The following is a 23,391-nucleotide window of genomic DNA, read 5'->3' as shown; positions in this document are numbered from 1 at the left end:
CTTTTTCTTGTATCGGCGTGCATTTAGTATATACCGTAACAGGCTCTTTTGTGTGTGTGTGTGTGTGTGCGTGTGTGTGTGTGGCGAAATGGGCAGAAAGGTTGGAGGGATCCATCAGGTGTTTTTGTGACCCAGGCCTGTACAAAACGGACAATCCCTCACGCCACGTTTCAAGCTGGTGAAGTTAAATTCGCCTTAAATTACTTAAAATCGTCCAAATCTGAGTCAGGCGCGCAGTCAGTGTTGCGTGTTGTGGCCCTAACGTGGAGTCCTAGTCAGGAGAGCCAGAGGTGGCAGGTGTATGACACAAACGTGCAAGGGTGTGTAAATTAAGTGCTTCCCAATGCTACTTTTACGCACTCGTTTGCGCCAAGCGTCGCACAGCTGGCGTTTGCGGGCACCGCCACCTAGTGGTCGAATGTTGTCACTTGCATAAAAAATGGGTAAAAAATCACTGGAAACCGATTGAACAAAAAAGCTTCAGCCGGTACAATTAAATCATTTATTGTACCTTTGCACAATCTGTTACACAGACAGTAATTAGCAATCCCTTGCTTGAGTTTCTTTGATAATTTTCTACCCAACCTTGGTCAAACCTCTGCACACACCCGTGTTGAATGTAAAAGCAGTCACGTAAAATAGAAATCTTTACAATCTAAAATAAATAAATCACTTAAAATACAAAGCTGATGACAAAGCAACAGCACTGTATCTGAGAGGTGCTTGCTTTCATAACTGAGGAAAATCAAAGTGATCCAGATGTTTGTGGCCAGCCCAAGCCGAGTATTAAGGCAAACGAGGAACAATATAACTGAACATAAGTGGAAAGACTTTATATACATAACCACACTTACACATAGTAACTGAGATTCTATCTGTGACGCCTTTTTGATAGATTCAACACCTTCCAAAGAGCTTTTTGCTCTGAATCCCCTTTAACTCAGCTCCACACAAACACTTGGGCTGCTAACACGGCTGTACCCGACCACATTGTGATGGAGCACGCGCACGTGGCTGCGTGGAGAGCGACTAACTGGCAGGTCTGTGTTTGGGTCACGGTGTTCTTGTCCTTCAGAGTCCGTTGACGGTGGATGTGGTTGACGTGCGGTACTCAGTGTCTGCGTTTTTCTTTTTTTCTTTTTTAAAACATCAGCAAGGAATTCAAAAAACCCCAACAGAAGAGCAGGCGCCAGTCCTCATTGATATTGTCTGTAGTCACCGAAGGAAGGTGGGGGCATGCCGGCGGGGGCAGGCTCCTCTGCATACTGGGGTGCTTAAAACAGACAAAAGAGTGAGAGAAAAAAGACTTTAAAGGCCTAAAATCACCGAACTCTGGTCATTAGGCTGCATTAAAAGTGACTCACCGGTGGGGAACTGTGACGAAGCGAACCTCGTAAGCAGGATACCGGCACCCTCTATCAAGGCCAGGAGGATACCCCCCATGGCTGCAGAGCCCACCATGGCTACAGGCCCGTCTGCAACAGACCAGCCCAAATCAACCTTCTGTGTCCATCTTTCTCACCAGAGCAGACAGACTCGCTGGATGTGCAGTACATCAAACATCCGGGAAACCGTAAAATCTGGACGCAAATGTTTTGCATTTTTATGGGTCTTGAAAAAGTTCTAACTGTGTTCTGGCACCGCGCGCTCCACGGCCCATGCCAATAGCCATTTATAGTCGTGCTCATCTGTTGACTGTTTAATAATTAACCCTCTGTTCAGCATCACCGGTGCCTTTTGTGCGAGCTGTGTTTGTACAGTGAGAAAGCAGCTCGTTCTATGTTTACTCACTTCTTGCAGCGAGGACAGCTCCTGTCATGGCCCCACTGGTTATTGAGTTCCAGGGATCCTCCTTCCCTCGTACTTTTACTAAACCGCAGTCAATCATGGAAAAGAGGCCGCCCCATACTGCAAAACTTCCTGCAACGCAAGAGACGGCGTAAAGTTCTGTCCCAGCGTGGCAGCTTTTATCTAAGCATCAATCCAGGTTTATTAGTTTAAAATGTAAAAGCAGATTGTAATGCAGCGCAGGTTTATTGGTCTTTAAAGCTTTTTAATGAGTTAATGAAGCCAAACTGACAATATGTATGTAAAATACGGGTCATTTCAGGCAGACAACATTGAGCATTGGTTCACACCTCCCAGTTGTGGAGCTCTAGTCTTGATGGCAGTCAAGCTTCCTCTCATTCTGTGGCTCATCCCCTACAAGAGACCAGAACAGCAAACACAGATCAGGGCCGAATATCTCAAGCTATTACGATACATTTTTCTTAACTCTACACTCTCCATTTCTGTTTTATACAACTTAATGGATGCCTGTGTAGCCCTGGACAGAGACGGGGGATTTCTAGCGTTTGTTTAAAGCCTTTCAAACTGAGTCAAAATGATTAGACAAGAAAGGGATCGTTAATTTAAGACAAAATAGATAACGGACAAATATTTGGCAACACAACGTGAAGCCATGTTTCTGCAGCTGACATGTGGTACTCAATATTATCTGAATTCATCATCATTGGGCAGTAATGGAAGGCCAACTTACCGAGGGTGAATTCCTGAAGCCTTTCACAGCTTGAAATATTCCCCCTCCAATTGCTCCCATGGTAAAGGCTCCCCCACAGTCATCCACAATTCTCCAAGGGCTAAAATCATATCAGAGTTAAGGAAAGACTGAGAACAGGACAGTACAGTGAGGCACAATCTTTCAACAGTATCCTAAATTCAATGTCCAACTTTGGCCCCTGAATACAAACTGAAAACAAGTGATACTCTAACAGAAATAAACACACCTATCTATCTATCTATCTATAGATATGTAAACATGTTATATGAATTACATAATAAACTCTCTTTAACGTGTTTATTCGGACTTCAACACGAACATGGACATTAACTTTTTCTGAAATATTATCTTAAAGAATAGTCATTTTATACTCTACAGCAACAGCAATCAAAGTTAATATTACGTCACTAGTTGTGCAACCTTGAAGCAATTTCATTGGATAACGTTAGCACACGGGTGGGTAACCTAGCTCACAGGTGTGCTAAAGTAAGATTGTTTCGCCTGTCCAGCTACAATTTGCACGAAAATCCTTTGACATACGTAAATGAGCGTGTGGCGGCCTCGCCCTGTTCGCTCACTGGTGTCGATAAGGAAATTATATTTTACGGGTGTAAATACACCGACAAGGTCACAACAACGTGACTTAGCCACCACGGGATATGCTACTTCAGCCAATACAACTCTACCAGAAGTTAGCGTGTCTGCTAATGCTAGGTGAGGAGTCGCATTTTAAACATTTCTACGTATGTCACCCAATTATTCGTGTCTTAATTTGCGCATACTCGTGGCGGCTATTATGGCATAAAGCGTCAGGTGTGTGGCTTATAAAAACAGTGGAGGAAATATATTTATTTTAACAACACTTACCACGGCTCTCTGGCGTATTCCTCCATTTTGTATTTTGCGTCTTCTTCTGCTGCTGCTGCAACGGCGGCGGCCGGTGCTGCTGCTTCTTCTTCTTCAATATTCTATGGTGGCAGCAAACTACGTTAGTACATGACCGCCACCTTGTGGTCTGTAATGAGAATTGGACTGGTTTACAGTCTAAACCTCTTCAGACTCTGGTCTCCCAGGCACCTGCAAAACCAGAAGAACAAATTAAAGGTGGATGAATTCTCATTGATCTACAAAAAGGATACGCAGGATCCAAACATTTTGGGGGCCTTGGAATTCCATGTCTTTGGGAAATAAATTACTACTCAGTTACTGATAGTAATATTTGTTCAGACACGAAACAGACTGAATTTTCTCTAAGCATTTCAAATGCTAGTTTTTAGCATAGTTTACGGTGTTTTATATCTTTTTAAAACGTTAGCCTCATCTTTACTGGCGTATCTTGAAAGTATATAGGCTAAACTGTTCAACTGTGTTGAACTGTTGCATATATGTGTTGAATTGTTGCATATATTTAGATAAGTGTGGAATAAATAAGTTAAGTCAAATGTGGAAATTGCGGGCCCCTGTTAAGGTAATTACTTGGTGCTACAGCGAGAAAGGAGGGAAAATGATACAATAACATAAGAGAATTCCATTGCCATTAGCTTCTAGTTGTGAGTGTTAAACCTCCCAGCATTTCCACATTTTTATTCCCAACCCATATTGTTCTGAATGAGATCAGCTCTGTCGGTCAGGGGAGCGGCTCCAGCTCAAAGACAGACAGCTGGCTCCTAGCCTACTATTAGGAAAGCAAAAGGAATGAATTGCAAAGATGGCTTTCATTGAGAATGCCCAAATATAGGCATTTGGTGGATGCAGAGAGACGGAGACATAAACCGGCCTCCTGCTAATGCTGCTGCTGTGTTTCTTCTGATTACCCAGGAGGAAAGATGGTGGCTTGATACTCCACAGCCCTTTTCTGAGGCCTTAAACATGTAACCTGTCTTCAGGGGGACATAAAGAAAAAATGTTGCACAATGAACCAAAGTCCTTTGGATCTCATCATTTCAGGTTGATGCACAATATGTACATGCACATCTTATTTTAATTTTCTATGTTAAACGTTTTTCTATGTTTTTTTAATATTCTAAACTGAAACTAAACACTGTGCATGCCTTTTACTAACAGAAAAATGCTGGAGAAACCAGTTTTATTTCATTTTACATGTACATTTTCTTTTAATGATATCAGCCAGGCATAACATTACACTTGTGTCTTGTCATTGCAAACATACCAGGATGTTCAACTGAGGACATACAGGCTCTGTACGAAAGGCATGTGTAGAGATATAACAGAATTTTAAATTACACACAGAACATACATGAGTGCCACTCACTTTTTAACATTTGACTGGATATGACATTCTTCTTCATGTGTGGCCCGAGTCATCAGGAGCCCATCATGGTTCTCCAAAGGTTAACGCATGACCATGCGGTGATGTAATGCAAACACACACAGGCTAGAATGGTTCTGTTTTATATCAAATAGTGATGGGCGGACTGTCGCACTTCCTGATAAAAACACGCTCTGTAATTATTTCCATGATCAACCTTTTCCGTCATGCGCCAGGATTCCACCGGGCTGCGCTCGAATCCATTTAACCCTGCCTGAGATGCTTTGAGATTTGGCATTTTCGAGACCACGAGCTTCATCTCTCCCCTTCTGCCTTCCCTCTATTCAGATTTTCAGGCCGCTTGTTTGTCAGTTCCCTGATATATCCGCCATTTCAGAGTTCCCAGTTTGAGCAGATTTACCACGTATAAGAATAAGGTGGATTCCCATTAACAAATAAATAACTGGTCGATGACTCCACTTTATTACCGATAAAGCTTTGTATATTCAAATTTAGCAAAAGTTTCAGCTGTTACAAAGCTGATCACACGCTCTCGGCGCTCACATTCAGAAGCATACGCACGCCGACATGTTATATGATCGACTTCATAGTATCTAGTGCAAATAACCAGCAAAGCGTCATTATAAACCGAAGACAAACAATCGCTAAACTCATGAGTCCTCAGCTGGCAAACAGAGAGCCCGGCGTCACTCATTCTCCACAGAGTCCTTTTGGTCCAGTGTGTGAGGGGAGAACTCATAGTGGGGGCCGGTGGTCCCGCCGATGGGAGCGCCCCGTGCCCCACAGCACAGTGCTGCCACTGCATCCTGGAGGAATGTCGAGTTTGTCTTCTTGGAAAGCTGCTGTGAGATGTCTGTTCTCCCTCTTCCCCTTCCGTCAGCGTCGTCTTCCAACAGGAATCATCACTGCAGCCACTTTGGCACCGGCACCTGTGGGGACAGACATTGTTCGTGTGGTTATTTCATGTGCACGTGGGGGTCACGAGTACGCCTGCGGCCTTCTTTGCGTACCTTCTTGAGCTGTTTCACGTTGCTCCCTCTGATTGAGGCGAGCAGTTGGTCCCTTGAGTTCTTGCTGTCGCCCGGGCCTTTTCCGTTCAGCTTCCTCTGCGACACCGGCGTCAAGGAGTTCCTCAGAGAGTCTACGTCCAAGGGCGGGGGCGGCGGGGGTGGAGGTCCACCTCCTGGAGGAGGCGGAGGCGGTGGGGGAGTGGGACCTGCAGCCCCCCTCTTTGGCGTTAGCTTGGGCGACGGGATTGGCGAAGGTACAGGAGAAGCTTTGGGGGAAACTTTCGGAGAGCCCCTCAAGGAACCTCCACCGCCCGTCTTAGGAACCTCCAGCGCCCCTTTCTTCTCGCCGTTAGCTTGGGCCTGCTTCTGCTCCTGCAGGCGCTTCTGCCTCTGCCTGTCCATGTTCCGACTCAGGATGTTGGTGGTGGTCATCCTCGGCCCGGCTAACTCAAAGTGGTAGCCCAGTTTGAGCAGGGTGGTGTTTTCTTTCAGGATCTTTGCCATCTCCATCTCGGTCTTCCCACCACAAATGTGTCTCTGGTTTTGGAAGCGGAGCTCGGTCAGGGTGGCGTTGCGGAGAAGCGCCTGGATCAGGGAGAGGATGCCTTTGCCGGTGAGGTGATTGGAGTCCAGGTTGATGCTGGTGATGGTTTTGTTGTTGCGCAACATGTTGGCGATGGCGTAGGCCACGTGGTCGTCTGCGCGGCAGTTCGCCAAGGCAAACTTCTTGACGTGGGTGTTGTTGTGCAACGCCTGAGCGAACTCGATGAGCGTTTTGGTCTTGATGACCTCGGAGTTGTTGACGTTGAGTTCAGAGAGGGCGGGGTCGTTGTTCTGGACCTGCTCCATCAGCTCATCAAACATGCTGGAGTCTTCGTCGTCATCATCCTCCACCTTCGCCTTGCTGTTTGGGGTAGTTGTGGCCCCTAAACAGTTGCCAACTTTCTCAGTTTTCTCCTCCTTTGTGACTTTTCCTTTCCTATTCCCATCATCTATTTTCCCCGTATCGACCGTCTTCTCTTCCTCTCTCACATTCTCGCTGTGGTTCACTAGCTCCTCTTTTTCTGTCCTCTTTTCCACCTGCTTCTCCCGGCCCTCCCCTCTCTCTGAAGGTTGTCGCTCAGGTTTGTCCTCAGCTGGATTTTTCTCCTCTGCTTTGGGCTTCTTCTCTTCTGGCGCCCGGCTCTCTTGCACCTTGCTCTGTTTCTCCAACATTTTGGAGACCAGCCCCTGTGTTCTCAAAGTCTCCGACCTCCGCTCCTTCTCCCTGGCTGGCTCCTTCTCACCCTTTCCCTGCAGCTTTGAGATAATGTCTTTGGTTTTGCTGTCGTCTTTCCTCCTGAAATCCTCTCTCCTGTCCTTCTCTCGGCCCTCGTCCTTTTTGTCCTGCAGCTTTGAGACCATGTCCTTTGTTTTGGTACTTGAACTCTCTCTGTTTTCCTTTCTGTCTCTTCCTTTACTGTCCTCAGATTGCTCTTTGTCTTTGGTCTCATCCTTCTGGATCCCGAATCTACTCGATAGCCGACCCCGTTCCTCTCGAAAGTTCTCCACACCTTTGCCGTTTCTGTCATCCAGCTTGGAATCTCTTTCGCCAGAGACGCTGCCTTGTCTTCCCAGGCCTCCTTTGGTGTCATCGTTCCCCTCCTGGCTCAGGCCCATCTTCCTCAGGTATTCCTGCTTCCGACTCTCCTTCTTCGGCTCGCCCTGCAGGGGGACAAATATGTGGAGTTTGTTGTGGAAATCCCATTAACATTTAGTCAGAAAATAGAGCACTGAAACGCACACCAGTGTCCAGAACAAACATTCACAAGGTTTGTACGGTGTGTAACAGCTGTGCTAATGACATGTATCAGATACACACTCACACACACACAGTCTCTGACATAACATGGCGCTTGTGTTTACAGTCAGCAAAAGGACAAGGACCCTTTTTTATAGTGGATGTATTTGCAGTGAGCAAGCTTGCAAAGTGTTTGATTTGTTACTCCCCATCTGTTTTGCTGTGTGAGGCCATGGCCCTGGCAGATGTAGCCTTAAAAGGCAGTGAGCATCGGAGCAATCAACCAAGGAATTCCATCAGGACGGGATTAAGAAGCTCCGCAGGGCCGCTGCTCCATCAACTGAAGTGCCTCTCGTTTAAACACAAAACCTGGCTGCCTGACGCTTAACCAAGGACGCAATCTATCACGCAATGCCACTGGAACCAAAGTAAAGCGTTTCGGAGGGAGAAGATCATCGGGAATGTGAAATGAATGTATGTTAAGCAATCCTCAGAAGGGGAACCGTGTTTTTCCTGGCACAGGCGCCAACACCCATGTAGTTGGATGTTTGCGTCGAGCACATGATGTCTATGGTCAGATTACCTCTGGGACAGTACATGTTAGGTGAAGTGGTTATCTATCAGTGGAAAAGTGCAGTTTATGTGACTGTGCATCTTAAAGTATTGTTTTTTTAAGATATTAGAATGAGATCACACACATATATACAGATATATATATAAAAACACTGACTTTATAAAGTCAGATCCGAAATAAAATTGACACACCTCAAACGACTGTTCCCTCTGACTGAGCCTGCCCTTCGGATCGCTCCTCACTTTGGCGTCCTCCACGTTGTTACTGACAGGCGACTGCGCCTGTTGGCTCTCACCCTGGACGATGACCTTTCCATCCTCTGGGTTCAGGTCGGGCACTTTCATCATGTCCTTTTCCAGCTCCTCCATCTCTTCGGGTGACAGGGTGGACAGCAGGTTGTCCAGGTCTGGGTCTTCGCTGACCTGACGACCCGTGCGGGTCAGGCCCTTTACCTTTCTCCTGGACATGGTTGCCAAAAGAAGGGATCAGAAGATTCGCAGGTTTCTTTGGAGGTGACAAGTTAATTCCCCCTTTTTTCCCTCCAAATATGTCTATGGTGTAAGTGAGAGTATTCCCATAGGCCGACGTCGCTGTCCCGTTGTTTCCCTTTTGCCAAAAAAGCCGCCAGAGGCCTCGATCCTGGTGCAAAGAGGCTGGACTCAATAGTCCTGCAGAGAGGGGCACCAGTGATGAACTGCAACAAGCTCACATCATCAGAGTGGACGGCGAGGCTGGGACATTCTTGGAAATCCTGTGAAAGTGCATGTCCATATTTAGTTCAGGGTACACACTCCTTTAAAGGTAATGGGAAGGGCTGAGGTTTACTGAAATGTCAGAGCAGAGACACACAGACTTCCTATTACACGATTTGTGTTTATATTGGGATGCGATCCTAAATTTTATTCTTTAGGAGCAGCTCTGATTGTAAAAGCTTGATTGTAAAAGGAAATTTGCCAATCCTGCTCCTGGGTGGAAGTGCTCCTGGCATGATGGGATACATGTGTGAATACAGCATCAAAAGGTCTCTCTTTAGTGCAGGGACAAATGTGATTCCTTCACACGGTTATTTCATATGCATATCAGCCAGTATGCAGTATGAACTCATAATAAAATTAGTACTTTAAAGGGTATATATACTGTATATATATGTGTGTGTTGCTTTTAATGACAATATATGAGCTCAATGCCAAATCGTGTTTTTTTGTGGTGAGTGTGGCCCCCTACTGGCAAGTATCATTATATCTAGAAATAAAGACACCACATCTACATTCCAAAGTTAAATTTTATTGTTTCATTAATAGAAATAACATTTCCCCACTTTATATTACAATGTCATACCATCCATATGGCTACAGACAAAAAGCCATCGACACAGGTTATTTCTGTGAACTGGGGTCAGTTTCACACCGGAGTCGGTTCAGAAGCACAAGTAAACATCTGTGAACAAACTTTAGCTCAAGCTACATATTAAAGCATCTTTCCAAGCGACGTCCATGTTTGCTTTGTGCTTTACAAATGTTCAAAAAAGAAAAAAAACAAAACAAAAAAACACGCTTTAGCATCCTCAGTGAAGTTTTACCCAGATTTTCCAAAGATTTCATAAAACAGGGACTCGTTCTACCCCCGAACAATCCACGCATCATCAGTTTGTGAGACAGCTAGCTGTACAATGCATGCTTGAGATGTTACGCACAAATAGATGTCACTAACAGAACAGGAGAGGTGGGAGTTGACGGGCCGTAATCACGCCGCACATTTTAGAAATGGTTAAAATTAGGTTCCAGTAGTGCAACACAATGTCGTTTCAACAGAAGGTTTTTGGCTCTAGGTTGTTTCGAGGGTGAGAAGCCATTCACAGTGAAAAGATTTGACAATAATAAATATGGAAAATGTCTAAATGCCATCATTATGTTACATCAATAGGCTTTAAAAGAACCTGATAAGATCACAACACCTCCAGCCGAGGAACGGGCTCACAAAATACGCATTTAAACAATGAATCTCTTGGTGGTTGTTACGTTAAGGCGGGACATTATGGTGTAACTGAAGCAGCAAGATCTGAATCTTCCCCTGAATCGATATGTTACGAGAACACCGAACACAAAGCCCAATGTAACACTATCTACAGCATCGTGTTATCAACCGTGACTTTTAAATCATTTGAGACTGGAAATGAAACCATTGAGAGGACTGGAGTGGCATGCTGAGGTGGAGATACTGGATTACAGCGGCGCGGCTAATAAACAACCATGAATTCAGACACAACATAAAGATACGAGGCTGACGTCTCGGTGAAGCCGAAGTTGTGTCGCCAGAACTTTAGCGAGGCCTCCTTGACAAATACACTTTTGTTTCAATGAAACCTTTTCCCACCACGTCACAGAAGAACATCCCAGCTAATGTTACGGGCATGTTGCCATTGTAGACGTCTAACCAGTGAAGGATGCAACCTGTCCATGGCCAAGGGAGTTAGAATCTATTTCAGTTTAACTGTAGTTAATGTAAGTCAGCTTAAAGTAAGCTTGGTCCTTCATTTGCCTTTAATGGCACGAGAGCCAAACCACTGGGGTATTTACAGGTTTGGGGGAGCCGTCAGCCGCTGTAGAACCCAGTGACTTGAGTTAAGATGCCGGGGAAGCGGGATAATGTTGCGAACACATAAAAAGCCTTCCAGGCCTCCTCTTCTTCACAGGCGCTGCTCCTCATGTTGTTTGAGCGTGTATGAGTGTGTGCGTTTGTGCGTGCACGTGGAGGAACTCATCAATGGCCAGGATATTGTGGGGGAGAGTAAGGTGGAGGGGCTGGAAAATAATAAGGAAACAAATAAAGCATTTACAATCAAGAAGCTTGTTCAGGATATTATAATCAATGCTGATCGATTATTGATAATTACTGCTGATCAATAACATATTACCCTGACCAAATGCAGGATCCATCATCTGTGGTGGATAAGGACCAGGCTGCATGACTGCGTACTGGGGGGGCATGCCGGAATACTGGGGAGCCATCGGATAACCTGCGTGCTGAAGCTCGGGATGCCCCAGGGGTTTTCCATAGGCATCATACATAGGCTGCACTGGGTAACTGGCCATGGGGATCTGCTGGGCTGTGGGGCAAAGAGGTGTTTGGCTGTGAGGACAGAAGCATTCTGATGGTTGTCTGTACACCAGCGGGTCTCACCATCAAACGGTGTCCTGCCCCTCTGCTGTCTCCTCTGGTAGAGGTAGCAGCAGGAGCACATGAAGCAGCACACCATGGTGGCGATGATGGCCACGAACAGGAGGATGGAGGAGGCGATGCCAGCGATGGTGGTGGGGCTGAGGGGGTGGAGAGAAGATGCATGTTTTAAGCTCTTAAACCATCAATGGTGGTCAGCATACAATAGCATGAGATGTTGGCAGCCCTTTCTGCTTCTCTGCGTTGGTTATTGTACAGATTGTGGCACCGATTAAGAAACGCGACAGCACTGAACCCTCCACAGAGGGTAATACTGTCCTCACCTGAACTGGAAGAGCATGCAGCGCTTCTGCTCCCTCTCGGTGATCATCTTGAAGGCGTCCAGGCAGCAGTAGCGCCTGTGGCAGTTCCCGCAGCAGAACGTGATGAGGGGGCAGTCGAAGCCGTTGTGCCAGGTTCCATTCTTGTCCACGTACCAGAGGCAGTCCTCGTTTGCACTGACTACAAAACCCAACGATGCCAAATGATCGACAGAGCCAAGAAAATGTTCATTTTGCTGTCTAAAATAACATATTATCTTTTTTTTTTTTAAAGCCAAAACACTCAGATTTGAAGACTCCTAAAGATGCTGACTGTTTTCTGTCACAGGACAACACAGTTTTTCAAAAGCCAGAAATGGCACAAAAAGTTTAAAAAGGTGATCATAATAAAAAAATAAACTGAATAAAGTTAGAGGACAACTGCATTTAGCAGGAGCAGCGGGACTTGGACGGGCAACCCTCCGGTTAGAAGACCAAATCTTTTCCTCCAAGCTGCCTAAAAACTGTAGCTCTGTCTTCTTCAACTGCAAACAATTTAGAAACACTAAAGCCCAGCTCAGGCGCGTGTGTGGGTTTGATGCCAAATAATCCAAAATTCTAAATAACATCAGGTTTGTGGCACGCTCCACTCAATGCACATATAATATAAAAGTCTTGTACAAAAGTTGACATCTAAAATGTCCTCCAAAAGCTGAATGCTGAGCTGAAATCGTCCCATTAGTAGGATCAATGTAAAATTGACTCTTTAAACTAAGTTGGGATGACCTTTGTGTGCTGACAAAGAGGGTAATTAATCTGCCACTGCCTACTGAAGAAGCCCAAATCAAATTCTATTATTAGAGTTATTGTGGAAACTATGCACCATATTAACCATGCTTCCAGATTAAAGGTGAAATCTTATTGATTCTATTATATGAACATCTTTTAATACAGATTTATGTGCGGCGAACTAAAGCAATTTCTCATATAGGCCAAAACAAACCCGACAAAGATGCGTAACCAGCAATAGCAAAAAAAATAAAATCAAACTAATAATAATAGCGACCCAAAAACTACCATTTACATGTGAGGGGAAAACACTTCAATTGACTGAAGCTTGTGTGCAAAAATAACCAGACAGCGGCTCCTAAATCATAGACGGCAGGACTGAGATAATAAAAAACCGGAAACCAGCAATCAGTCATCAACGACTGCATCGGCGTTCCTGCAGCCACAGAAAGATGCAAAAACAAACAAACAAATAACGAGATAACGACCAGCACCCAGAACGGCGTTGGCTAACCAGAACCCGCTAGCCGAGGCCTGGCCCGACAGTTGGAACCCTACCGTGACAAGTGCTGAGGACGATGAGCAGCACCGAGGCCAGCCCGACAAAAGATGCCTTCGCTGTCGGGGAAACCATCCTCATCCCAGTGCGATCCACGGCGGGGAGACTTCAGAGACGCAGTGTTTTCATGAAGAGCATCAGACACGGGGACGGGCGCGTTTTAACGGCCGTTGCGGCGCATTATTCGGAGCAGATTTAAAGAGTCCCCAATTTATCCGACCGAGCGCTACATCACCGCTGTGACGCCGTTTAAACCGGGCCAACGCGGCGATGCCTTCAGGTGCTCCCAAAACTGTCGGAAATTCAGTCATCGTCTCAGTGCTGGCGAGCCTGTGAGACAGCGTAGCTACATACGGATCTTTCAAGTACTGTACACAAAAACCTGCAAATCTGCCATATTAAAAACAAAACAAACAAACAAGAATTGTATTAATAATGTGTTACAATCCAAACAACTGTTATAACAATAGGCGCCATGAAAATGTACAATATTTCAATATATATGATTTCAAATGCATTATCTGGTGCTTGACAATGTGCGGCTTTCTGACCAAGCCTGTCTTAAAATGAAAAAGAAAAAAAAAAAAAACACATTTGGCAATCTGATTATCTACACGGCATTTCTAACAATTATGGGCTGTCAACCATTTGTGCATCGTGACTAATCCATGTAACGACTATCTTGATGTGGCAGAAATGTGGAAATGTGTAAAAATGAACTCCTAATTTAGATGGAGGCTTGACATGACAGGATTATAAAGGAGGATGACCTAAGAAGGTGCGTTCACTTGCTGTTCGTAATCCTAAAGGTCACAATTTAAGCATTAAGCAGTTCCAAGCTTTATTATTATTGCTAAAAGAACAAGTGTTGCCTTCAATTAACAATGTGGACAGATGGAGGGGAAAAAAGGCAAAATAGAGGTCAATAAAACTGTGGGCAGTCAAAAACCATTTATATGAATCCTTGAATTTGCTTTTGACAGCAGCTACCATTAAACACAAACCCATATTTTAAAGATTGGACATCTGACCATGTTTTCTGTCGCAATTTTTTATTTAGAAATGCTTCCATCCTACCAGGGTACATAGAAATGACCAGGCTGTGAACACCATAGCAACCGAGTGAATACCCAAAGCACCCCGAAACACGAGGCGCTTCTCACTGTCCAAAGCCAGTTTGTATTTTGTGGAATACAAGGCAGCTGAAGATTCCTCTCCAAACGTCAGGATGGAAATTTTTTTTTAAAAAACTTTTTTTTTTCTTTTATTTTGGACAATGTTTTAAAGTCTCTTTAAAGTGTTTTTCCCAAATGGTTTACTTTACACAGGAACACAAAATATAGTTAATACAGACAAAACAGTCTTTTTCAATTGTTTTTCCTTGCACTGCCGCACAGCCTCTTGTCCATTCTGGAGTTTATCTAAAACGGTGAGTGCTTTGACCTTTTGCAGGGCAGTTTCTCTCTTTAATTCCACCATCCAGCGAGCGAGCACAAACGGGGAATACAGATAAGTGCGTGTCATTTTCTTCTGATCCAAGTCCTTTCCTCCACCATATCCATCATCCCCAGCTTTCCTGTCTTTTCTTGATTATGACTGCGGATGAATCTCGGGTGGAAGGGGTGAGGCGACAAAAGAGAGCATGTTTGGCGTGTTCGAGGGGCACGTGGCGGGGCTAGAGGCCTATGGACTGCAGCGTTTGTCTCTCGTTGTTGTTGAGGTGGCCTGAAAACATGCTGTAACATGGCTGCTGGGCGAACTGCGTCAGGAAGTCCGTCAGGTAAGCCTGGAAAACCAAAGGAGATCAACTTAAAAATGACTCCAACCACCATGTGGGGTGCGTGTCTGAAATATTCCTGGTGGTGTGTAGTGGTGACTGGAGTGTGACGGCTGCATGTGCATTTCAGCTCATCGAGGCCGTGGATTATTGTGCTATGTGGCACAAGACGGGGTCACTTCAATCTCTACTCAAACAAAATTTTTTCAGTATAGGATTAAGTCACGTATTAGCAGCAGAATCCAACCATGCTTCCCTGAGTTTTCCTGCATGTTTGAGGCATCTTATGATGGGATGCAACACACAAGGATGACTGCGACACCCTGCAGCGGCAGCGATATAGTCCATGTCTAACTTTTGACTTAAATAATATAGAATCTTATAAACTAAAGCCACAATAACATTTTTCAGACCTTGGTTTTACACTTAAGTCCATTAGCGAGTATAAACAAATTCAGAATGAATGTACCTGCAGATCGATCTGATATATAGGGTCTTTTAATGCATCTGGATCATCTTCCTCATCATCCTCATAATAATCATCATCTGTAACATAAAAAAAAAAACACAGGAATTTACATATGTGCCATTCGATAAAATAAGGAAGATGTCTGCAAAAACTAAAAGTGAAAATCAGGAAGAGTTGATGGTACCATATTTATTAGATGCAATCAGCTCAGAAAGTAGCTGTCCTGCAAGTCCTTCATCCTCCTCATCTTCATCCTCATCTTCTGCATCGTTGTCTTCCCACATACCACTAGAATCTGAGACACAGAACTAATACTTAAGATGTTTTCTTGTTCCTCTAAATAAAAGTACAAAAGTAGAAGAATTCTGAGTGTAGAACAATAGGCTCCCTCTGCTGTTGATCAGGAGACTTTGCCAGTCAGCTTTATTGAAAACAAGACTCGATTAGAGGTGGTTGCATTTACCTTGGCTCCAGTCAGCTGCATTGGCTCTGCTGGCATTTGCCTCCACGACTGTTGACAGCTCATTAATAATCAATTTAAAAACCTTTACTAGCAAAGGAATATTAGTCCATCTTTCAGGGTCTGTAAAGAAAAAAAAACAGTTTAATGTTAGCAAGACACTGTAGGCCATCAGTGCCGTATAATCGGGAGTTTATAGAATATGCAGGTTCATCTGAAGGCGTTTTGGTGGCTTACTCTTGACAGATTTAGAACGTGTTCGGATGCCATCGTCAGGGCTGTATATCTCTTCTCCCTTCACAACAATATCCTGGAGACGTTTGTCATCTGTGTTGAGGCTATGCTGCAGCAGCTTACAGAGGGCCACCGTGCTGCGGGGCACAGAGCGTGATACGGGTTAAAATCAGTGGAAAACCTACAAATTTTACACTTCAAAAATAAATAAGCCATCTGACCTGACTTTGCCCTCATACTGTCCGTAGAATAGGTGCTGTCTGCTCATCCACTCCGTCATGACAAACTCCAGGGCAGGTTTCCCTGTTGGCCCGGGAAGACTGCACAAGAACTCCAGAAGAGGCTCCAGCTGGGAGTGAACCAGGTGGGCAAACACCATGATCAGAGACTAGAGACAGAGGAGGAGAGGAGCGGAGTGAGATCAGTGTCGGTTAACTGCATCATCCAAATAGAGATCAATGAACAGAACATCGGCTTTACCTGCATGACACTCAGTGTCTCAGCCTGCTGCATCTTGCTCAGAATAGCCCGCAGGATCTGGTCAAGCTGCTCTCCAAGCTCGGTTCCCGCCCGAGAAATCAGCGTTGAGACCAACCGACCCACAAAGGCGGCTGTGAACTCTGAGGTCCGGGGGTCCAGCAGCTGGTTGACCACCTGCATGACGTACCAGAGGCCGTTGTTGCCCTGCTCGTCCCTCCACTGGGCGATCTGCTCCAGAGCGACTGACACGTATGCACGCAGACACTCCCCACCATTCTGGAGAGGGAGGGGAAACAAAAGTAAAGCTAAAGCTAAGAGAGTAAAGCTAAAGGTAAGCAAAAGAGCAAAGAAGCATCTATTAAGGTTAATAAAAGGGAACATTTTTAACCTGCATTATGGTGTTGTCGTCTGTGCGTAGGGTACACTGGGCCACCACTGGAAATGCCTGACACACCAGTACCTCTGTCAGGGGGGGCTTAGTGTTCCGGACAACTGTTGTTAGGATGTCTATGGACGTCTAGAGAAAAGACAAGCAGATCACTTGAGCTACGAGTCTCACATAAATACATCATGAAAAACAGCCCGTCTTATATATTATAAACACATTATGGCTGGAAGAGAAGAAACAGTTTCTTCCTGCTAATTTGAATTATTTATCCATACTGCTACAGCAGGACAGAAGATCAGGAGACACGGAAACTGTCTGTACCTTTTAACTGAAGTTATAAGTCACCTATAACAATTACATATTCTAGAATATGCAACCATCCAAGGGCCCGATTTACAAAAATGTCCAATAAGCAGCACTAAATTGTGTGGTCATGGTAAGACTTTGAGTGCTTCATTTGCAAATGATCTAAGAGAGATTTCAGGTGTGAAGAGCAGTATTTAATTGAGGACTTTGAAGTGTAATTTAATTTAACTGAGGTGGAAGTCTACGCTCTACAACAGAGAAATCTAAACAGTGCAGCAAGAAATCTGATATTGTCAGATATCCCAACGCTGTTGGGAAAACAGAAGAGTGGAGGACGTGAAAAAGGTGGCCTGAGGTGCAGAACAAAGGTAGTCTGCACTTGATCACGCGCTATCTACCATTGCAGGGAAGTGTCCAATGTGGCTGGTGAGCCCCGGCAGCACAGTGGAGCCATTGCTGGACACACCAAACAGCTGGTCAGCACCGTGTCCAGCAGAACAATGTGCAGGCAGTACAGTCAAATGTCCCCGTGCAACCGCATAAAACCCGTGTGCGGTGCATTCAATGCTTTTTGTGTGGATCAATCTCTGATGTACCCGTCATTCTGCCTATCAAAGCATTTAATACATCTGAGAACAAAACACCTCCAAGTAGCTCCACATGTCTCAATTTTTTCTTTCTTCTATTGACAGAAACAGGAAAAATCCGTCCTCTCAAGATGCGCTCCTCAGTGCACATCCTTAGATCAGTTTGCATATTATTTGCAGGTTTAAATTTGAATTTTTTTATACAAGAAAACCTTTAGTAAATCAGGCCTAAAGAGGCATTGTATTATAAAATAATAATAATAATAAAATCCAGAATATCCATGCTAATCCAAACAGAACTTCTTCCTGGTTACTTACAGCGCAGAGTCCAGAGGGAATCTTGTCGGGGGGAGCCTGCATAATGCTGACTAGTGTGGGAATGAGTCGCATTTGCATGGGGCCCTGGCAGCCTTCAATCTGGGCCAGCTCCTTGAAGATGTCCTGAGCGAGGGACGCCACCACAGGATCTGAAGAAGTGAGAGGAATCAGGGAAGTAAATCATAGCATAACAGGAAAAAAGGACCTGGCTCAGTAGTCGGCGTTGAGTACCATTATTATATTTAAGGAAAATGGCAATGGTGAGGGGGCAGATCTTGTTCTCGGCACCGGTGGTGAAGGCTGGATCAACCGTGCAGACGATGCACAAAGTCTCCATGACAAGGGTGAGCACCTCCGAACTGAACTGGGCAGCCAGCTGGACCAGTCCCTCCAGGATGCTGGGAAGGAATGGCTGTAGGACGTGGGTGCTCTCAGACAGCTTCAGCTGATCACAGTACCTACGCAAAGCCATGGACGTTAACACCAACACTAGCGCATATCAGAGCATTTTCCCAGGAAAATAGTTTGTGTTTGATTGTAAATTCATCAGAACTGTGTGATAAGAAGATATCAGAAAGCTCCGCTCACCCCCAGATGGCCCTGACCGCAGAGATGCGAACAGAGGGCGGCTGAGTAACGTAGAGGCCACTGACGGTGGCCTGAAGGAACTGCTGGATCAGATCAGGTGACATGGCTGCTGTGAAGCGGCTGGCTGCCCACAGAGCTCGGCCGAGGAGAAAAGGAGACGCTGCTGGTGAGACGAAACCCCAACAAAAGACAGAAGTAAAGCACACAGATGGGAGTGAGGACTCGATTTCCCCCACAAGTTTCCAACAAATAAGCTCACCGGCCAAGTTGAGATCGGCCAGGATAACACCTGCCAGGAACCCGTGCATGTCAAACTGGATGCGGCGGTTCTTCACGTTCTCTGTGATGATGGTCTTCACGGAGCCGAGAGCCAACATGCAGGCCTCGTGGATCTTCCACCTATCAAGTCATCATGTTTTAATAAGAAGAACCACTGTAAACTTTTAGCATGTTTATCTCAGAGTCATTTCTGTCCCACCAGTGTTCATCTCCGCTGTTTTTGGCCTGCTCTGCCTCCTGGAGGTGCCTGGTTGCTGCAGCTGCCAGTGCTGCTGCGCTCTCATTCTGAAACTCTGCAGCAACAGCCTGCAGGTGGAAGATAAGATCCTCACTGAGGACTGAGCAACAGCCCCGAGGAGTGTGGACATTTCACACAAAAGCTCTCCAGCTCACCAGCAGCAGGTCCTGTGCAGAGATCCTGACGGAGTAGGAGAAGGTGTCGTCGTCCTCGTCCTCCACAAACTGCTGGGGGTTAGCGGTCCACGCTTTGATCTGAGGAAAAAGAGAAGGTAGTCAGAGGTCCGAGTGGATCCAGACACACGTGAATACGTGGAGCACTGAGCGTTGCTCACCTGGTCCTCGGTGATCTGCATGTACAGGATGATGTAGTAAATGAGCTCAGGCAGGGCTTTCTTCACCGTCGTCTTGAACTTGTTGTTCTCCAGCAGCGTGTGGACAAACTCAAAGATACTGAACACCAAATTCTCAAACCCCAAAACTTCACCTGCATATATTAAGCAATAGTACCAGTTAATTGCGGCGTTCACGCCGTGTTACAAGCGCGGTGAATACAAGGAATTCTGACCGTCAGAGTCTATAGGATCGTCCACCTCCTCTGTGTAGTTCACTTCTGTCCTCACATAAGTGAATATCTGGTCAAGGCAAATAAAAATCTTCCACCGCCACATTTTTAGGTACATATCAGATACTTAATGGTTTATAACATCGAGTATCTGCAGCCCATTCTGTCACTGAGGGGGTTGACAGCAGGAGCAGGATATAAAGCTGCACTTTCAGTCAGTGTGTTCCAAACGATTGGAAGTATCTGCTGCATGGAGGACACCATGGGCTTAGGGAAGTTCTTCACTAGTGCTGTTACTGCCTGGAGAAGAGAAGAGAAAAGAGGATAGAGGGTTCAATAACCACAAAAGATGAGTAAAAGGAAAATTATTATGGGTTTTTCTGCACCCTTACTTTGAGAACTTCCATCTTAAGACCACTATCAGACGAAGGTCCGTCAGGCATCTGCAAAGCCTGCACAAACGCTTCTGTGAACTGCTGCACCACCGGGAAGATCAATGCTTTGGCTACGCCCTACAGAGAAAAGAGAGGAGATGCACCATTTAGGAAATACCCCTTTCAAATAGTTTGAGGAAATCAGACGGACCTTTATTTGGCAGAAAAAAAAAAGTTCCCTCTATGAGCGATTCAAGACAAATCTTTTAACACAATATTAATTGAAAGAATGAACATATCAGGGTGTTTTTCTGTCACCCTCTCACCTTCTCAAGTTCTTCAATAGCACAAATGAGGTTGGCACAGGTGGTGAAGATTTCCACTGCCCTGGATCGGGTACGAATACTGAAGACCTGGAACAATTCCGAACAGGCCCGATCAATAACAAGCACAGTGGAGGACTAGGGACATCTCAGTGGCTCAAATATATCTAGGAACCAATTAGACCTGTACGACCAGAATAGCAAATGAGAAAAATACTGTTTGATTAGAAATAAACAGGCAGGAGCTGGAATACCTCAGCCATAGTAAAGATCTTGTACATTTCAGGTAAAATCACTGGAGCCACCAACGGCATCTGTGTGTCCGTCACCTCCCGAGTAAATTCTGTACAAATCCAACGTGTTGTTAGAGAAGGAGCTCTCAAACAAGTTGAAGAATAAGCAGCACATATGGGAGACTTTATTTAACATAAGGTCTGAGCAAGGCTGTTGCGTGTGTGTTTGTGTTCATGTTTGTTTCACAACACACCTGTGAGGACCCTCATGGCCCCGTGCACGGCATTGACGTCTCCGCTGACCAGCATTTCCATCAGCAGCGTAAATAGCTGTGGCCACGCCTCGGGCCAGTCCCAGTGCGCAATGGCTGAAATGGCGTATGCGACGCTGGAGCGAACTTTGCTGATGGCCTCCCGCAGTCCGCCGGGCAGCAGCTCTCTAATGGCAGCTTTGGCCTGAAGGGGGGGGCGGGACGCTGATTGTCAGAACAAAGATGTGTGCCTGGCCAGATGAAATGTGACCCACTGACCTTATCTGTAGTTTCAGGAGGTCTGAACTTCTCAGACTGGGAGCACCAGTGCGTCTCCACATACTGCTTCAGGATGACAGACGCGAGCTGCAATCAGAGATTTCAATGAGGACGGAGGAAAGGCTGAGAAACTGAACAAACACAGATCTTCACAACTGCACATTTAAGACATGCCGTAAAAACAACAACAACAACTGCACATGTTCTGCTCACCTGACGAATGGCCAGTGCTCCCTGAGGGTCAACTGTGAGTTCTGCCAGGTGGACACCAAACTCTACAATACAGAGGGATAAAAGAAATGAGGCATATTTCCCAAGCAGAAGGGCATGAAGATAAAACTAAAAACAGTATAAGTGGTTCGGTGATGAATGTCCCTCTACATGTGCTAATCAAAGCAACGTAAAATAAGAAAAAACGGTGGAAAATGCTGTACAACAGTGACAAAAATAACCAGTAAAAAAGAGTCCCAGCAGGGCATGAAGCACTGAGCAGCATACAGGGGTGTAACCGTGGCCTCGACATGCTTTCAGGGAGATTAACACAGTTCAGGATCAGCATCAACCTCAGCCGTGAGCGTGCCCTCTCGCTCTGGGTTTTATTCTGAGTGACATCAGGCGCCACAAGACAATGTTTGTGCTGACAATCCCACAAAGTGGCTGCCTTAGAGAGGGGCCACTGTAAAGGATTCATGCTACTATGATGCAGCAGTACAGGCGGCGTGATCAACCTTTCACCAGGGACACAAAGGTCTCAGAAGAGACACTGTCCAGAACAATAAGATAGAGAAAGAACTATAGCAATATGCACTTTTTTTAATATTATAAATAGTTTGGCTGTGGTTTTTCTAAAAGTCACTGTCCAAACCTGCACAAAACCCTAAATAACTAATCCACCCTCAATTTACATGTTTGATTTGCATCTTTTCAGGGAATTATGAAATCTACAAACTCCACAAAAACAAATTGGATGTATTCAGGGTATAATACGGGTAACTACACGTTTATGTGGTTGACAATGCTATAAAACATGTGATATCTGATATAATGGCTCTGAATCCTGGGGCATTTTCGGTCGCCCTCCAGGGAAGCCTCCAACGCAGGATTCAGATGGTCCAGAGATATCTTAGCGGGAAAGATCTGCCATCATCACGACCTGGGTGTTACCATAGCAACGACCATGCGAATTAACTAGACTTCATCTGAGAGCTGTGCTTTAAACAGAAGGCATCCTAAATCATATGGCTTCACAGTATTCAACAGTTCAGCCCCTTGTCCTAAAATGATGGCGCACCAGCTCGGGTCTCCTGGAGCCTGATGTGACCCCAGGACCAATGTTATGTTATTTACAGCGCCAGTGTTGTAGCTTGATGTTTCTTGGCTTGATTTCTGAAATAATCGCGACCCGAAGCTAACAAAAGTGCAATGAGAGACCGCAGCCCATCCTGCTGCCTCCGACCTCACGTGCTTCATTTAACGTACTTACGGACTAAACCTAGTCATTTTTGCTCACGACAAGCTTTAAGTCTTGACAGTTAGGGGCAAATCAGGGCAAAAGGTGACACTTGAACGGCACATGTCAATGAGATTTGGAACTTAGTTATCCCAAAGTTTTAAAAGATGGCCTAATGTTAGCTAAATGGAGCCACTTGCGTTCCCCGGCTAGCGTGTGGACAGTTAGCTATTTCCTGAACTAGCTAAAAACAACAAAGTTCTTTAAACGTGAGAGACGACGGTCCGAATGGCGCTTGTCACTGCCTCGGCCCGTGTCATTATTGGTGGACAATCCGGGCCAGTTAGCCGCCGCTGACTCCCCCACAGCAGCGTTTGGACAGCGGCTACCACTCACCCTCTGTCACTTCGAGCACTTTGATCTGCTCCTCAGCGGTGGCGCGCACTTCTTGAACCGGGGACAGGATGGCCGTAAGAGTCTCGATGAGAACTTCTTTGAGTTCCTGCTGGACCGGGCCGGCGGCCGCGCCTGACCGAGCGTTACCCGCCGCGCTCATGCTGTGCCTGTACTCGCAGCTCGCTATACAAACAGCCCGACCAGCACAGCTGCGCATGGAGCAGGCAGAAAACCGGAGACACGGAGGGGTAAGCGCGCCAATGCATGGAAACGTGGAGGCGGGGCTTCGCGACAGGAAGTGCATTCTGTCATCCGGTTTAACCCACGTGTTTTTGTTTTTAAACCTCTAACGCCCTCTT

At 45.6% G+C, this 23,391-nt stretch overlaps 4 protein-coding genes across 6 annotated transcripts; all 4 read right to left on the bottom strand.

Moving 5' to 3' along the window:
* Nucleotides 1-488: 488 nt before the first annotated feature.
* Nucleotides 489-3,561, bottom strand: timm17a (translocase of inner mitochondrial membrane 17 homolog A (yeast)). The gene is made up of 6 exons (XM_057028853.1): nucleotides 3,428-3,561; nucleotides 2,540-2,639; nucleotides 2,139-2,202; nucleotides 1,792-1,920; nucleotides 1,365-1,475; nucleotides 489-1,273 (listed from the first exon to the last, which is right to left on the bottom strand). The coding sequence occupies exons 1-6, from the start codon at nucleotides 3,451-3,453 to the stop codon at nucleotides 1,197-1,199; spliced, it is 507 nt and encodes a 168-aa protein (XP_056884833.1). The 5' UTR covers nucleotides 3,454-3,561; the 3' UTR covers nucleotides 489-1,196.
* Nucleotides 3,562-4,629: 1,068 nt separating this feature from the next.
* lmod1b (leiomodin 1b (smooth muscle)) lies at nucleotides 4,630-8,936 on the bottom strand. The gene is made up of 3 exons (XM_057028849.1): nucleotides 8,406-8,936; nucleotides 5,861-7,564; nucleotides 4,630-5,779 (listed from the first exon to the last, which is right to left on the bottom strand). Exons 1-3 carry the CDS (start codon nucleotides 8,679-8,681, stop codon nucleotides 5,753-5,755), a joined length of 2,007 nt encoding a protein of 668 aa, XP_056884829.1. The 5' UTR covers nucleotides 8,682-8,936; the 3' UTR covers nucleotides 4,630-5,752.
* Nucleotides 8,937-9,478: 542 nt separating this feature from the next.
* Nucleotides 9,479-13,316, bottom strand: shisa4 (shisa family member 4). 2 transcript variants are annotated; one of them, XM_057028850.1, is made up of 5 exons: nucleotides 13,038-13,316; nucleotides 11,715-11,892; nucleotides 11,395-11,531; nucleotides 11,129-11,320; nucleotides 9,479-11,015 (listed from the first exon to the last, which is right to left on the bottom strand). In XM_057028850.1, exons 1-5 carry the CDS (start codon nucleotides 13,117-13,119, stop codon nucleotides 10,975-10,977), a joined length of 630 nt encoding a protein of 209 aa, XP_056884830.1. In that variant the 5' UTR covers nucleotides 13,120-13,316; the 3' UTR covers nucleotides 9,479-10,974. The 2 variants fall into 2 exon arrangements, with proteins under 2 accessions (XP_056884830.1, XP_056884831.1); XM_057028851.1 differs by having other exon boundaries at nucleotides 11,135-11,320.
* Nucleotides 13,317-14,073: 757 nt separating this feature from the next.
* ipo9 (importin 9) lies at nucleotides 14,074-23,326 on the bottom strand. 2 transcript variants are annotated; one of them, XM_057028848.1, is made up of 24 exons: nucleotides 23,033-23,326; nucleotides 21,400-21,461; nucleotides 21,187-21,273; nucleotides 20,911-21,112; nucleotides 20,678-20,766; nucleotides 20,427-20,513; nucleotides 20,119-20,238; nucleotides 19,926-20,026; nucleotides 19,730-19,788; nucleotides 19,497-19,648; nucleotides 19,318-19,416; nucleotides 19,124-19,230; nucleotides 18,905-19,044; nucleotides 18,646-18,805; nucleotides 18,289-18,515; nucleotides 18,058-18,206; nucleotides 16,847-16,975; nucleotides 16,459-16,734; nucleotides 16,200-16,366; nucleotides 15,982-16,115; nucleotides 15,748-15,867; nucleotides 15,469-15,579; nucleotides 15,285-15,361; nucleotides 14,074-14,824 (listed from the first exon to the last, which is right to left on the bottom strand). In XM_057028848.1, exons 1-24 carry the CDS (start codon nucleotides 23,247-23,249, stop codon nucleotides 14,714-14,716), a joined length of 3,183 nt encoding a protein of 1,060 aa, XP_056884828.1. In that variant the 5' UTR covers nucleotides 23,250-23,326; the 3' UTR covers nucleotides 14,074-14,713. The 2 variants fall into 2 exon arrangements, with proteins under 2 accessions (XP_056884828.1, XP_056884826.1); XM_057028846.1 differs by having other exon boundaries at nucleotides 18,646-18,808; nucleotides 23,033-23,325.
* Between the last annotated feature and the right edge of the window lie 65 nt (nucleotides 23,327-23,391).

This window comes from Takifugu flavidus, chromosome 4, assembly GCF_003711565.1.
Source record: "Takifugu flavidus isolate HTHZ2018 chromosome 4, ASM371156v2, whole genome shotgun sequence".
Classification (NCBI taxonomy): domain Eukaryota; kingdom Metazoa; phylum Chordata; class Actinopteri; order Tetraodontiformes; family Tetraodontidae; genus Takifugu; species Takifugu flavidus.
This window is presented reverse-complemented; position numbering and strand designations above follow the sequence as displayed.